The following is a 14,231-nucleotide window of genomic DNA, read 5'->3' on the forward strand; positions in this document are numbered from 1 at the left end:
TTGGACTTTGTTCTATTTTGAGTAATATTCACTCCTAAATTGAACTTATCCATTTGAACAGCTGTCACCCTTCCACCGATAAATCTGAAGACCATTTACTCTTTTAATGTTTTTCAAAAACTTCGTATGCAGAGTTTTGTTACTACTATTCAAGGAACTCTAGCACAACTGTTCAAAATAAGACTCTTCTTGTTTAATATTATTTTACTTTTCCTCCCGATCCCACCCTCTCTATATTCTTAGATATGAATGTATCCTTTAAGATAAATGGCAACAGGGTGTGTGTGTGATATTTCATTTTGCACAGACAGTTGGCATGGGGCTTTACTTCCCCCGGGTACTGTGCGTAAAGCCTGCCTAAGTACTGTCCCCTTGCCTGGGTACTCATCCGGTCATGGAGGGCTTGGGGGTCTGGGGTCTCCAGGCTATACAGCATGGGATGGAAAGACCACAGATGATACTCCTTCATTTTCATGACTGCGCGAGTGTTCTCCATGCAGTCATGGCAGGGGACGCTCCCAGAAGAACTGCAGGAAGCCCCATATCTTCCCACGCTCACCAACTCTTGGTTCTATAGTGCCTTTACATTTTATAAATATGATGGCTTGAAGTGTCATCTCCTCATTTTATTTCTTCTGGTTACATTTACTGAGTTGAGGAAATCTTCACATACTTGCCACTCATTTAAATTTCTCTTGCTGTGAACTGTTTTCATTCCTTGCCTGTTTTTTGGGTTGGGTTGCCTCTTCTTTCTTGTTGATAACAACATGAACCATGTGGTCCTCTCAATTGGTACAGAGAGGTATTTGATAAAATTTCACCACGTAAGTTTAATAAAATCTGTAATTGGTTATTGCAGGTGTGTTAGTCCATTTGGGATGCTGTAATGAAAAACGATAAACAGAGCGGCTTATAAACAACAGAAATTCGTTTCTCACAGTTCTGGAGGCTGGAAGTCCAAGATCGAGGAACCTGCAGATCCAGTGTCTGGTGGACACTTGCTCCCTGGTTCACAGACAGTGCCTTCTTGCCAAGTCCTCACATGGTGGAAGGGGTGAGGGATCTCCCTAGGGTCTATTTCATAAGGTCTCTTTTATAATCCCGTTCATGATGGCTTTGCTCTCATGACCTAATCACCTCCCAGACCCCCGCTCCAAATACCATCACACTTGGGATTAGATTTCAACATAAGAGTTGAGGGGACACAAACATTTGGTCTGTATCAGTAGGTGAAGAGAATTGCTATTAATTTTTAAGCCCACTTTAAATCCATCAACATTACTGAACTCTCATTAGTTTTAATAGTCTCTATTCTATTGGAATGTCTATGTCTAGGATAGTGTCATCTGCCAGTAAGGATGTTTTTTATCTTCCAAATCTTATACCACTAATTTCTTTTGTTTTCTGACTCTTTCCTTCTTGCTTCTTTCTTCTTTTTTGTCTGTAAGGACCTTTAGTACCATGCTAAGCAGTTGTGACGTTAATGGGCATCTTTGCTTCTGATTTTAAAGTTTCTCCACTGAGTGTGATGTTTACTGGCTGTTTCTGTAATGTAGCCTTTACCAAATCGAGGGAGTTTTCTTCTAGTTTCGTAAGGGTTTGTGCAAAGGGTGGTGATCTGCTCAGATTAGTGTTTCATAGACTGCTGTGGCCAGGGAGGAGGCTGCGGCAGTAATCCAGGTGTGAGATGAAGGTGGCAGCAGAGGCAAAGAGAAACGGACACATTAGAGAAACACTACCAGTAAAATTTAATGGGACGTGATGATAGATTGGATATGGGAAATGTCCCAGCTGGCGCCTTGCTCTTGGCTTGCACAATTGGACGGATACCATCTGTGGAGTTAGGACATCCTGCAGGAGATATTGACATGTTGACATGTTGATTCTGACATGTTTGAGGTGAACATATCAGAATAAGACATTGAGTAGATGTTGGATAGAAAGTACCTGAGAAGTCTGCATTGTGCAAAATCACCCACTGCAGAGAGCAAGGCTTTGAGAAAATATGGTGCTGGGATAGAACACCCAAACCTTAGAAAGTCTGTAACCAGACCACAGACCACAATAATAACAATCCTAATTTTAAATCCTGGCATAGAAGAAATTATTCAATTCCCAATAAATGGAATAGGCTGCAGTACAAACAGAACTTTACTGTAATAAGGAAAAAGAGGAAGGCAGCCTAGGGGAAGGACAGGTCAGGAAAGATCAGAGGACTGAGCCTTGGAGCCCGGGGCAGTGACAGGACGGTTACAGGCTTTGCACAAACGCGGTGATGCCAGGGAGGAGTGTTGCAGGTCACCATCTTGTGCTCGTTTCTTTTGCGTGAAGATCCAGGAGAGCAAGGCAATCTGGATGCTTTCAAAGCCAACACATGACCAGATAGGACCAGCAGAAGAAACATGGGGCCAGCGGGCATCAAAGTGTGTTTTCGGTGTCTTGCTGTGTTCACCTGTGTCACAGTCCTTTGTGTTATAGCTCAGACCTGCTATTACACGTTGACTTAAAACGTTAGTGCGTCAGAGAAATTGGGTAATAACTAATGCAACTTTTATATTATGTTCACACCTAGTCAGTTGCTAAGTCTGTCAGTTACACATGTGTTTTAGAAAACATGTGCCCTGGAGCACACCAGGCTGCATTTCATCAGCAACACACGCATGCCTGGTCAGTGTTCTTGTTGGGCCAGGTGTTTGGCGAATGCTAACTACCGGCAGATGCACCTAGAAGGAGACACTGACCTTGGGTCACCTTGGCTACAGACTGTATGTTATGAACACCTCACAGATTGCTGTTTTAGTTTAAAATCTCTTATAAGCATGAGGAGTATTTAAAATCACTATGATTTAGGATATTGTTGAACTTGTCCTAATTTGGGGGGAGAATTGTTCTTTTCCATATATAACTCTCTCCTCTGTTATACAAAGTCAAGTTCTGGCTCCTCAGCTCTCTGCAAGAAGTGTGAGCCAATATCTTCTTGTAAAATGAAAATAATATCCAGAATTATATTTAAGCTCTTCTGAAGATAGCATCTGGAAGAATTGAAATTGTCTCATAAAATATGTTACCTGAGAAAAATATGCAAACTATTCTATTTCATTGCAAGTCCCATTTCATATTTCTATAATTTTTTCCAATCTCCTTTTGTTTTTTCTTGAGTGGAAAAAAATCCCTTAAAGTAGAAAGGTACGTATAAGGTTAATGTATTGCAGAAAGGACATTGGCAGCTGCAGCTCTTCGGAATTGTAATCACAATCAATGCAGCCTTACATTTTTCTAAACAAAATCCTGCTTCTGTGATTCCACCTGCTGTATATCACTTTATTTCCTTCATATTCCTTCTGTGAAGAAATGCTGAGCAACCAAGAGAAAGAATTCAGAAGACAAAAAGATCTTTTTAATGATGCAGACTAAGAAGGAAACGACATCTCTCCTATATGTCAGCCTCTTAGATGTGTACCATGCTGTTGAGCTGCCTTAGCTTTGGTGATAAACGACACGGTATCTCTATCTGATTAATGTGGCAACCTGAGAAAATCACATTCTAGGCTTAATAAGGAAGACAATATGCATATTCTTTGAATTAAAAAATAGTCTCAGCTAATGTTAATGGAACCTTGTGTACGAGACAGAATGCCAATCCAAACAAAGCGGGTACCCCTCCCTGGCAGAAAGTTACGGCTAATGTGACCCAGGTGTAACAAAAGGTAATTAACATTTGAAATGTTGCTAGCTGTTCCCATAGTAACATAATTGAGAAGGGAGTTTTAATCAATACATGTAGCCATTTTCATCCATATACGAATAAGCATTCTGCAAGTAATAAAATTATAACATAGGTGATAAACACGACTTCCCCTGTATTGCTTGGTAGATGAGCATTATGGTTAAAAAATGACTGTGAAAAGTTAGCTCAATTCAAAAGGGAAAGATATATTGGAGAATTAGACCAAATCATGCTCTGTGCACTCCCGCCGCCTTCTCCTCTGAAAGAAGGCATGCGGTTGCAGGAAAATCCTTGAACCCTGGAGTGGAAGCCTCTAGGAAAGGAAATTGAAGAGGTTTATTGCCGGGAGGAAGGCAGATGAAGAGCTGAAGGAAACAATCGCGTCAAGGAAGAGAGGGAGGCAGAGTTAATCGTATCCCAAGCTTTCAGGGAGATGGTTTTATAAAGTAGGTATTACCAAGCACGAGGCTCAGAAGGAGAAATATCACACAAGGGTTTACGGATGTTCTTAGCGCACACTTAAGATGAATGCGATTTTACGTAGTCCTAATGAAAAGGAAAGTGGAGAAATTGCTTTCTAACAAACCCGATGCTAACCCAATATAATCACACCAGCAGCTTCCTAGTTTTGAAAAGGACATGTGCCAAAAGTGAAAAGCAAACACACCAGGGTGAAAGGGAAGAACATCTAACTACAGCATTAGAAATCATCAGCCCCAGTTTAGGTCAAAGACATTTTTAAATGTTAAGGTTAATATATATGTTGTCTTATGTTACAACTTGAACAATAAAATATCAGTAATGATTTAGTGCCTAGTATAAACATGGAATCATGCTGTATTTCATGTACAACTCATCTCTGAATAGCCATAGCAATCGGTAAGATAAGCAGTGTCGGGGACTTACTTCCACTCCTAAGATGAAGAAATTATAGCTCTTGGGGTCCCCATGGGCTTCTTAAGGTCACAGGGCTAGCAAGTGGCAGAGCCAGGACTCAGAAGATCTGTTCCAGGCCTCCCAGCATTCCTGTTTTGGGAACACACAGTGCAACCATCATAAAGAGCAAGTAGAACCTATAAATGTGAAACATCTCTTCTGCTCTCACTGTGGTTCCAGTCCCCTGGCCTCAGGCAAGTCTCCTTATCGAGTAGTTGTGTATTTCAATCTATGACTTGGTGAACTGTAAAAATATCAGAAGACTGTAGACGACTGAATGAGGCCCCAGTTTGAAAAGCCAGAATTGCAATACCTTCTGCACGTCCCAAAACCGTGGACTTGATGGTCATTCTTGGTAAGAATCCATTCTCAGCGAGAGTTAGTTAAAATGACAGCTGACGTGTGTCTACAAAGGAAACTGATGGATTGATAAAAATCTAGCCGTATCAGACTGTCCTCGTTAACCTCAACAGCCTGTCAGGAAAATACACTAGGGTATCTTTATCAACTAAATACCCAGGGTTAAAAGATGGAGTCCCAGCCATCTGACTAATTTATCAACCCAAGGGAGGGTGTCCCTGGCCAGGTGCTCTTCTGCAAGATGAGCAAAGTCCACCAAGCTGGCCTCCCCTTTTGTCCTGGTCACCACTCAGGGTGACAACCTCCCTCTACACATTCAAGGCCTGTCTCTCCAGTTGCCCTCCCAAGCACTGGTCTGCTGGCCATCCCTCTATCTGGTCAGCCTTTACCTTTGACTCTTTTCTCAAGACTCCTCTTGCTTTCCTTAACTGGGATCTGATGGCTCCTGAGAACTCGCTTCCTTTGTGATCCTCTCAAGTGCAAGCAGTTTGCTCTCTCTCTGCCCCTGGGAGCTGAGTGCCAGGTGCTTGGTCAATGTCATCCTTCCTCTTCAGGTAGCTTTCTGACCACAGCCTTTCTATTAGCTGGACAAACATTTGCTTCTTTAATCTCAGGCAATCTGATGATACCACCTCTCCTCTCCTCTTGTCTTAGGAGTTGTCCACTCCACCTGTGTTACTAGGGTGCACTCATAGGGGTTGTTGGAATCCATACCAGTCTTACTCACCACTACCATGCCTGCTATCTACTTGGCATCTTCCACATCCTCCTGAAAAACACATCTGACCACCTGACCTCTTCGTTCTTCTGCGTCCTCATATCCAGTGATGTTTTTCTCTACTCCAAATTAGCCATCTATTCTAAACTTTGTCATCCTGGAAACTTAATCACTTCTAATTGACAAAATCATTGAGCACATTTTCTTGCCTCCATTTCCCGTCCTCCCACCAGGCTGGGTAAGAAGCCACAGTGCAGATGCCTGTCCTGTCAGAACCTCCCATCCGCTGACGAGTTTGCCACCTCGTCCACCAGCCCTTCCTGCCAGCAGCTTCTTCCCTCTCTAACAGAGAGGCAGTACCTATTCTACTGCAATATTCAATGGAAGTTGACCTTCAGCCTTTTAATTTTGATCATCAGGGAAAATCACAGCCCCAGAAGAAGTCAAATGTTTCCTGTTCTCCATGTCTGTCTAATACCTGACAATTCCTGGGAAAAACACACACTGGGCAGATTGTTACTATAAAAATGCATGGTACCCAACCTCATCAGCCTCTGAGAACTTCCCTTTATTCTAACCATAGCCCTGTATTCGCTTTGCTCTCGCTCCACAATGACTATTTTCGACCTTCTCCATTGACCTCAGCCTGACTTTCACTGGCCAGCATCCTCTCCAGAGGTTGACCTTGCTTCCCACCAGACAGAATTTTTTTAAGAGTCATCACTCAGATACATCCTAAAATTCCTGCCTGTGACCCAACAGGTTTTCCTGTATACCCACCCAACCTCTTCTTTTTCCTTTCTGGTGATATGAAGAAAGTACTTTACCTGCTACACATATCAGGAAATTTACGACACTCTATTTTGGTCACAGTTCTTTCTCTTGTTGGATTCTTTATATTTTTGTGGAAATACGCCCCAGCATTTCCTATGTCACCCATGTACACACATGCCCATGGCACGGCACAGACAGGAATCCCACCTGGACCCCAGTCCCTTACAGTCACTCTCTGCAAAGCAAATCCTTATAGAGATTTAACTATAGACTCTTTCCCTACTTCTTCACCATCCTTCTAATGCCAGTCTGCATCTCTTCCACTATCCATTCATTCCACACATAGTCGCTGAGTCCTCCCCATGCCAGATCCTGCCCCGTTCTCTGGGGCTACAGCAGTGAGCAGAGCAGGCAGACGTGCTTTCCGTTCCAGTTGAGGGAACAGCCATCCATCCATGTTGGTTAGCCCAGTGTGTGTGTTCCCATGTCGGTTTCAGTTCGGTACAAGCCAAACACTGTAGCAAAGAGATTTCAGAATGTTGGGACTTAAATAGGAGAGATATTAGCCTCCCTCCCAGGATCCGACCCAGAATTGAACAGTCCAGGCTGGTGTGGAAGCTCTGCTCCACCAGGTCATCCAGCGACCGGGGTGCCCTCCATCTTCTCACTCCACCATCATTTAGGTTGTGGTTCTTGTTTGCAGAGTTTAAACTGGGTCATTTTCAAATTGGATTTTCAGCCTTCAGAAAACAGAAAAGGAAGAAGTCTAGGACAGTGGCTTCATCTTCATGGAGATTCCTTGGGAGTTCATCAATTCCCTCATATACCATTGATCTGAACCTAGCCCTATGGCTGCACTTGGCAGAATGGAGCTGGGAAATGTAGTCTCCTTTTCTAGCCAGGTGGCCGCATGCCCAGGGGACGTTCTGCCACAGTTCCAGCCTACTTGATTTGTGGTCAACTTCTGCTCTCATTTCTATTTCTTGGGTTGCAGTATGGTTTACTTACAATGTGGGGATATCCTATAGCTTGTATGAGTCTTTTTTTAACTTTACCTTCTCCCTAGACAATATTATTTCCTCTTTAGCTGGTGTATTAGTCAGGGTTCACCAGAGAAACAAAACCAATAGGATGTGTATCTATATCTGTATCCATACACACACATATATACACACATACAAATATATACATACACACACACACACACACACAGATTTTATTGTAAGGAATTGGTTCATACAACTATGGAGGTAGACAAGTCCAAAGATCTGTGCAGTTGGCAGGCTGAAGTCCCAGGGGGGCCCATGGTATAAGTTCACGGAGTCCAAAAACCTGAAACCCAGGAGAGCCAATGGTATAGTTTGAGAGCTGGAAAGCTCAAAACCCAGGAAGAGCTGGTGTTTCAGGTTGAATCCACAGGCAGAAAAAGATTGCTGACCCAGCTCAAGGTGGCCAGGCGGGAAGGGGTCCCTCTCACTTGTGGGGGAGTTGGCTTTTCTGTTCTGTCCTTTCACCGATTGGGTGAGACCCACCCACATTGGAGAGGGCATCTGCTTGACTCCATTCACCAACTTAAACGTTCATCTCCTCCCAGAACACCCTCACAGACACATTCATAATAACTCTGACTGGTATCTGGGCACCGTGAAGCCCTGTCAAGTTGACGCAGAAAATGAACTGTTTCAGCTGATGACCATTTGCTAGGTTAAGGAAGAATGGGCGAGGAACTGTTTGTTCTAATGGATGGTTCAGGGCAATGATTTGAGTTGTGAACATGTTCACTGAGTTCCCTGGGGAATATTAGAATAAAAGTTTCTACCAGAGAGTGGAGATATTAGTCTGAAGCTAGGGAGATAAGTCCGGGATAGAGAGAAACTTGGAGAAATCATCTGAATACAAATGACGCATTTCCATCTACCTATTCGGGTTTCCGATGAGCATCTCCCATCTCTCATTTCTGATCACCCCCGTATTGAGTCAGTCCCCACCCAGCTGACGGACCACCATCCAGATCTCACGTGGGGCTGTTTCTCCCCATAGCCTAAGTGCAGGTGACATCCTGCTGTTTCCTGGAGAGCTGCTGGAGCCTCTTAGCTGCTAATCCCACTCTCTTCCCCATATCAGAGTCAGTTGCTGTGCAGTCTAAAACAGTTGTCCCCAACCTTTTTGGAATCAGGGACCAGTTTCGTGGAAGACAATGTTTCCATGGAAGAGTGGGGAGTGCAGGAAGGGAAAATGGTTTGGGGATGAAGCTGTTCCACCGCAGATCATCAGCTATTGGATTCTCATAAGGAGTGTGCAACCTGGATTCCTGCATGCACAGTTCACAATAGGGTTCCAGCTCCTATGAGAATCTAATGCTCCTATGAGAATGTAGTGCTGCTGCTGATCTGACAGGAGGCGGAGCTCAGTCTGGAGAGGTCACGCTCACTTGCCTGCGACTCACCTGCTGTGTGGCCTGGTTCCTAACAAGCCATGGACCTGTACCAGTCTGAGGCCTGGGGATTGGGGAACCCAGTCTAAAAGACACAATCAGAAAAATACATTCTTCTAATTAAAACCCTGCAAGACCCCCATTGCACTTAGGATAAAACCCAAAAATTTTAACAAGGGCTTACCGCATTTTCAGGCCAGTTCTGGCCATGTACATCTTTGTGGGTCTTCTCAATAACACCGCACCTGTCTCTGGCCCCGGGTTTGCTCCTGGGCGTTGTTCTGTTTGTGTTCTTTTTTTTTTTTTTTTTTTTTTGAGACGGAGTCTCGCTCTGTCGCCCAGGCTGGAGTGCAGTGCCCGGATCTCAGCTCACTGCAAGCTCCGCCTCCCGGGTTCACGCCATTCTCCTGCCTCAGCCTCCCGAGTAGCTGGGACTACAGGCGCCCGCCACCTCGCCCGGCTAGTTTTTTGTATTTTTTAGTAGAGACGGGGTTTCACCGTGTTAGTCAGGATGGTCTCGATCTCCTGACCTCGTGATCCACCCACCTCGGCCTCCTAAAGTGCTGGGATTACAGGCGTGAGCCACCGCGCCCGGCCTTGTGTTGTGTTTGTTTTGCCATTGGGTATTCTTCATGCGGGCTACTCTGCTCCCCTCTCTTTTCCTAGAGAATCCAGACCCGCCTTTTGATTTTCAGAGTTAGTGACCTTTTCTCAGAGAGGATGTTCCTGCCTCTCCAACCTGGGCTCAAGTCTTCCTGCGTCCATTCGCATAGCAACTCACTGCACAGCAGCCATATCAACTGTATTCGTAGATTTGTCTGTGTCATTATTTGCTTAGTGACATTTTCTCCACCAGAATATTAGCTCCTTAGTGGCCAGGATAGCATCTCTCTTCCTCACCACTGTGTTTCCAGAGCTGATCCTACAGCCTAAGTGATTAATATCTATTTATTGAATAAATGGATATTACAAGCAGAATTATGTAAACAAACAACGTATGGATCACACTGGTATCTAAAACCCAGCTGGGAGGAATGGTAAATACACTAGATGATAAAACAGCAAGCATGCTCAGTCAGTAGTTCTTAAACGAGTGAATTACTGTCTTTACTCTCAACATGGAAAGATGCAGTAAGTGCTCAGGTCACTCAGATAATTATGCTTTGTGGTATGTTTCCCACCAACAACAATAGGTTCAGCTAGAGATGCAGAATTGCTCCAGCAGAATGTGAGTGATATTTAAAGCTACGGGAAGGTAAAGGGTTCTCACCATGTAGGGAGTGGTTCACATCAGCTTCCCGGATCCTGCAATTGCGACTTCAGACTGCAGTGCCCCTGCCCAGTTACCGGGTGGTCGGAGCCTCAAAAAGTGTTAGATGAACTCTTCTGGGGCCAGGCTTTGTTCTTGGCAGTTTCAGACATTTTTTATCCTGGACGTTACTAGCAATCTCTCCACAATTTAGTTAAGGAATCAAGAATCATCGGGGTGGTGACTTCATTGTATTGGAAGACTGTGAATGGAGAGAGGGGTGAACAGAGAGACTATACAGTCTTCCAAACAATGTGGGATGTTCCCAGCAAGTTCCCCTAAAGGATGAGCAGTGCCAGCCAGGCTGTCTAACTCCCGCTCCTCGGTGGCCCAGGTGAGTGCTTCAACAGGAAATAAAGCAGCCGGTTCCTGTGTTGCTCAAATGATCTGCCAAGTGAAATTCCTTCTGGAGTCTCTGGGTATCCACATGGCAAATAACCTCTGTATGTGGGAGGCAGAGAGCCTGTGGACCATCCAACCCTTTGGAGATATGTGTGCAGGGAGCCCCAGTCATAAAGAGGTTCACTATCCTCTTGTCAAAAATGACTCACAAATTCCTGATGAGCTGCAGTGTCAGACAATGCACAATAGAGACATTTTATCAATTTTGTCATTTAACAGAACGGTGAGAATCATCGTTAAGGGAGAGAGGAATTTCTTTGAGGTAAGGGACAGAGAGATGTCTAAGGAAGAGGTGAGGTTCCAGCCTTCACCGGCAAACCACAGGAGTAACCTGTGCCTAAGGGATGTGTCTAAGCTTGGTGAGTGGAACTTGTTTTTTATGAATAGCTTTTGTTTTTGTGGCCTTTCTCCCTGAAATTGCTGACTCCAATTAAGTTGTTGTTTGGGAAAGCCCAGAACAAAAACCTAGTGGACCTGGCTAGAGTTTCAAATTGGTGGGCACACTGTATTCACAAGGATGCAAGCAACATCATGTTAAATTGTGGGGGTCGGGGGCAGATATCAATGGTGCAGCCTTTCTAAAAAAACTGCTGGAGACATTTTATGAACAATTCGAGTGTACCTTAGATCTCCCTGGCCACAGACCGGGCGAGAGATCCTGACTAAGTGGACTTGGAGCAGTCCACAAATATGGAATAGGGAGTCTTCCTGGGGCTTTGCGATGGAGCCGCAGGACCCTGAGTGCATGGCTCAGATGCTCCTTTTTTTCCATTTCTTTAGTAGAGGCACTGCTGATGTGCAAGGAAACCAGAGTTTTAAACTTACGAAAGTAGAATCTTCAGAAAAGACGCATAACTAAGGATATTAAAGACAACAAGAATCACTTCCGCTTGTTTAGCAGCTTGATCTGCAGCCTTCTCAGGAGTGGCGAAGGTCCCAGAACATCTGGATTTCACAGGCAGTGGTAGGAGGCCAAATCCAATCACCGCAGCACCTCCTGCAAGCTGTGTGCCAGGCGCTCCTTCTGATTTAGGCTGGAGACAGGCAGATTTGCAAGGGAACAGGTGGTTAATTTCGCTAAACTTGCCACCCAACGGAAAGAGTAACCCTATATTAAGCACTTGACTCCGAGGTGTTGGACTGAGTCAGTTACTAAAAGTGACATTGTCATATCCTTGCTGCAGTCAACTGCCTCTTGCCCTCTCCTGAGTTGCGGATGATCCCAAGTGACAATTAGCCTGAATGTTTACACACTCCCGTGGAGGTCTGCTCTCCGAAATGTGGAGGAGTGAGATGTACCATGCTTGAAGAGAAAGATGGTGTGGCTCCCCGGCCAAAATCGTCATCATTTCTAACTTAGGCGACATGCTCTCTCTCCTCCGCCAAGCCTTCTCTAAGTTCTATGGGATATTGTTAGTAAGTACCCTTGTTTACCTTGTTAAAAAGCACTTTGGAGCCTGCTGTGTGTTTGGTTTTGTTTTTAAGATGGTTCCTGATCCTCTCTGGAAGCCAAACAGGCCAGCTAGTTATTTGGCATAATAACGGATGACATTTGTAACTTTTTTTCCTCATTTCTTAATATTTTACTTAATATGCAACTTAGAGTAGGATTTTTTTTAGCATCCAATTTTCTCATTTTTTTTCTGTCTTTGTTTATTCTACTTTGTTCCTGTGTATCTTTAAACTTTGGCTTGCAAAAGTTTCCTGCTCAGCAGAGCATCTGCTCCCTGTCCAACCTGTCGTGTCCTTGAGTTTGCCATGGCTGGGTTTCCGTCATCCATCGCTGCACACGCTGGTCCCTGGGTTCAACAGAGCACTTTTCCCACAGCCTATTCTTCTTGGGCACATATTCAGTAGGGGGTGATTTTAGTTTATAGTTTGAGCAGAGGTAGGAGGAGGAGCGCTGTTTGCTTCTTTCATTTTTTTTCTGACTACTTTACTTACTTTTCTCTCTATCGCCTTACTTTACCCCTTTTACTCTTCTATTTTTCCCTTATTTTATCTTCCCAAGACAGCAAATCTTGACAGGGGACACTTGTAGGAGGTGGGGAGCCCATACGTCCACTTCTCTGCTTCTTCCTCTTCAATGTCATTTAATTTTAATGCATGCTTGTGCATCTGCAGTTCTTTTCCCCCAATACAGGATGCCCCCTCCTGTAACTAACCCCAGATAGAGGGAGGATTTCAGCTGATGGGTGACTGCTCCTGCGACAGAGTAAATAGCTGCCCAGGAGCCTGTGGCCTGTGTGGCTTCCTCCCGGCCTCACGTGCTTCTTGATCTGTCATTCTGGTCTTTGTGTTCTTTTGTTGGCATTTCAGTTTCTCATTTCCTGTCCTCTGTGTAAGCATATAGAAGATGGATAAATAGATAATTACATACATGTCTGCAATCTAGTTAGCACTGTTCTTTTGTAACATGCTTTTGCCTCAAACCAAAGGAGCCTCCACTCCCTTTGAAGATGAAATATTTAGATAGGGGTCTTGGAAAATGTCACGTACGTCATGGCACGCATGGTACTAATGGTGGGGTGCAGATAAATCATGTCAAAATGTGGATTAAAGTTAAGAACACATCACGGAGAGGGTCAGAGCTCCCTGGGCTCTGAGGGATGAAGGCTTCTAACAGGGCAGCAGGGGAGGCCCCGGCTGGGCACAGCACCCCGAGAACTAGGAGGTGAGACACGCTTGTATGCAGGAGAGAGAGCCAGGAGCAGGGGAGCAGGGAGCTTGGCGGGGAAGGTGCCGGGCGCCTGGGGCAGGGAGTGACACACGAGAAGAGTTATTTTGGGAATAGCCTGGCAGGTCTCAGGCTGGGTTGGAGTGGAGAGAGATTAAAAGCAGGAAATCGTTTTGAAGGTTGTTACAGTGTGAGTGAGTCATAAGATGAGGAGGGCCTAACCTGGTGTGGAGGCCATGAAAACAGAGAAGGAAAAAAACCAAGGAACTCCTGAGGTCAAGTCCTGGCAGCACTCGTAGTGGAGGTTGGAACCTGGGGTCATAATTTTCAGGGCAATCAGATGGTGAGTCCGGTGTAAAAGGAGAAACAACTTTATGACAGAGTGCAGGTCTCTGGGGATGAGTTGGCAACGCCTGAATCTTCCAGAACCTGCAGTGTTTTATTTCCTATTTTCATTATGTTTTAAAACCATCAAGAATATATGGACTGTGTACTGTTGATTATTGTGCTGTTTACTGTTGATCAAATTATTTATTTATTGCTTTCATGTAATTAATGTCCTTTATGAAACATTATAATCAAGATGGCATGCCACAGAGTATTTAATGCTTTCATGTAATTAATGTCTTTTATTAAACTTTATACTCAAGATGGCATGCCACAGAGTATTTAATGCTTTCATGTAATTAATGTCTTTTATTAAACTTTATACTCAAGATGGCATGCCACAGAGTAAGCCCCGTAAACACCTGTCCACAGCTTGCCTGTTTGGGGTCTCTCCATGGTCAGAGATTTCCCGAGAAAAAACGAGAACAGATCTGTGTCTTAAACATTGTTCATATTTATACACATGGCCATTTAAATTTGAAACAAGTTGCTTCTAGGACTTGCCAC

The 14,231-nt window shown here is 44.4% G+C and overlaps 1 protein-coding gene across 6 annotated transcripts in view; it reads left to right on the forward strand.

Moving 5' to 3' along the window:
- Positions 1 to 14,231, forward strand: part of RPS6KA2 (ribosomal protein S6 kinase A2) — a 451,568-nt gene that overhangs the window by 157,334 nt on the left and 280,003 nt on the right. For 2 of the 6 annotated variants that reach the window (XM_074036766.1, XM_045390402.3), the window contains exon 1: positions 11,843 to 12,076. The exons of the other annotated variants lie outside the window; for them this stretch is intronic. In XM_074036766.1, coding sequence (XP_073892867.1) covers positions 12,026 to 12,076 — 51 coding nt within the window. In that variant the 5' untranslated portion in view covers positions 11,843 to 12,025. Of the gene's footprint in view, positions 1 to 11,842; positions 12,077 to 14,231 lie in introns of those variants that run through there. 6 annotated transcript variants of the gene reach the window in all.

Source organism: Macaca fascicularis, chromosome 4 (assembly GCF_037993035.2).
Source record: "Macaca fascicularis isolate 582-1 chromosome 4, T2T-MFA8v1.1".
Lineage (NCBI taxonomy): Eukaryota > Metazoa > Chordata > Mammalia > Primates > Cercopithecidae > Macaca > Macaca fascicularis.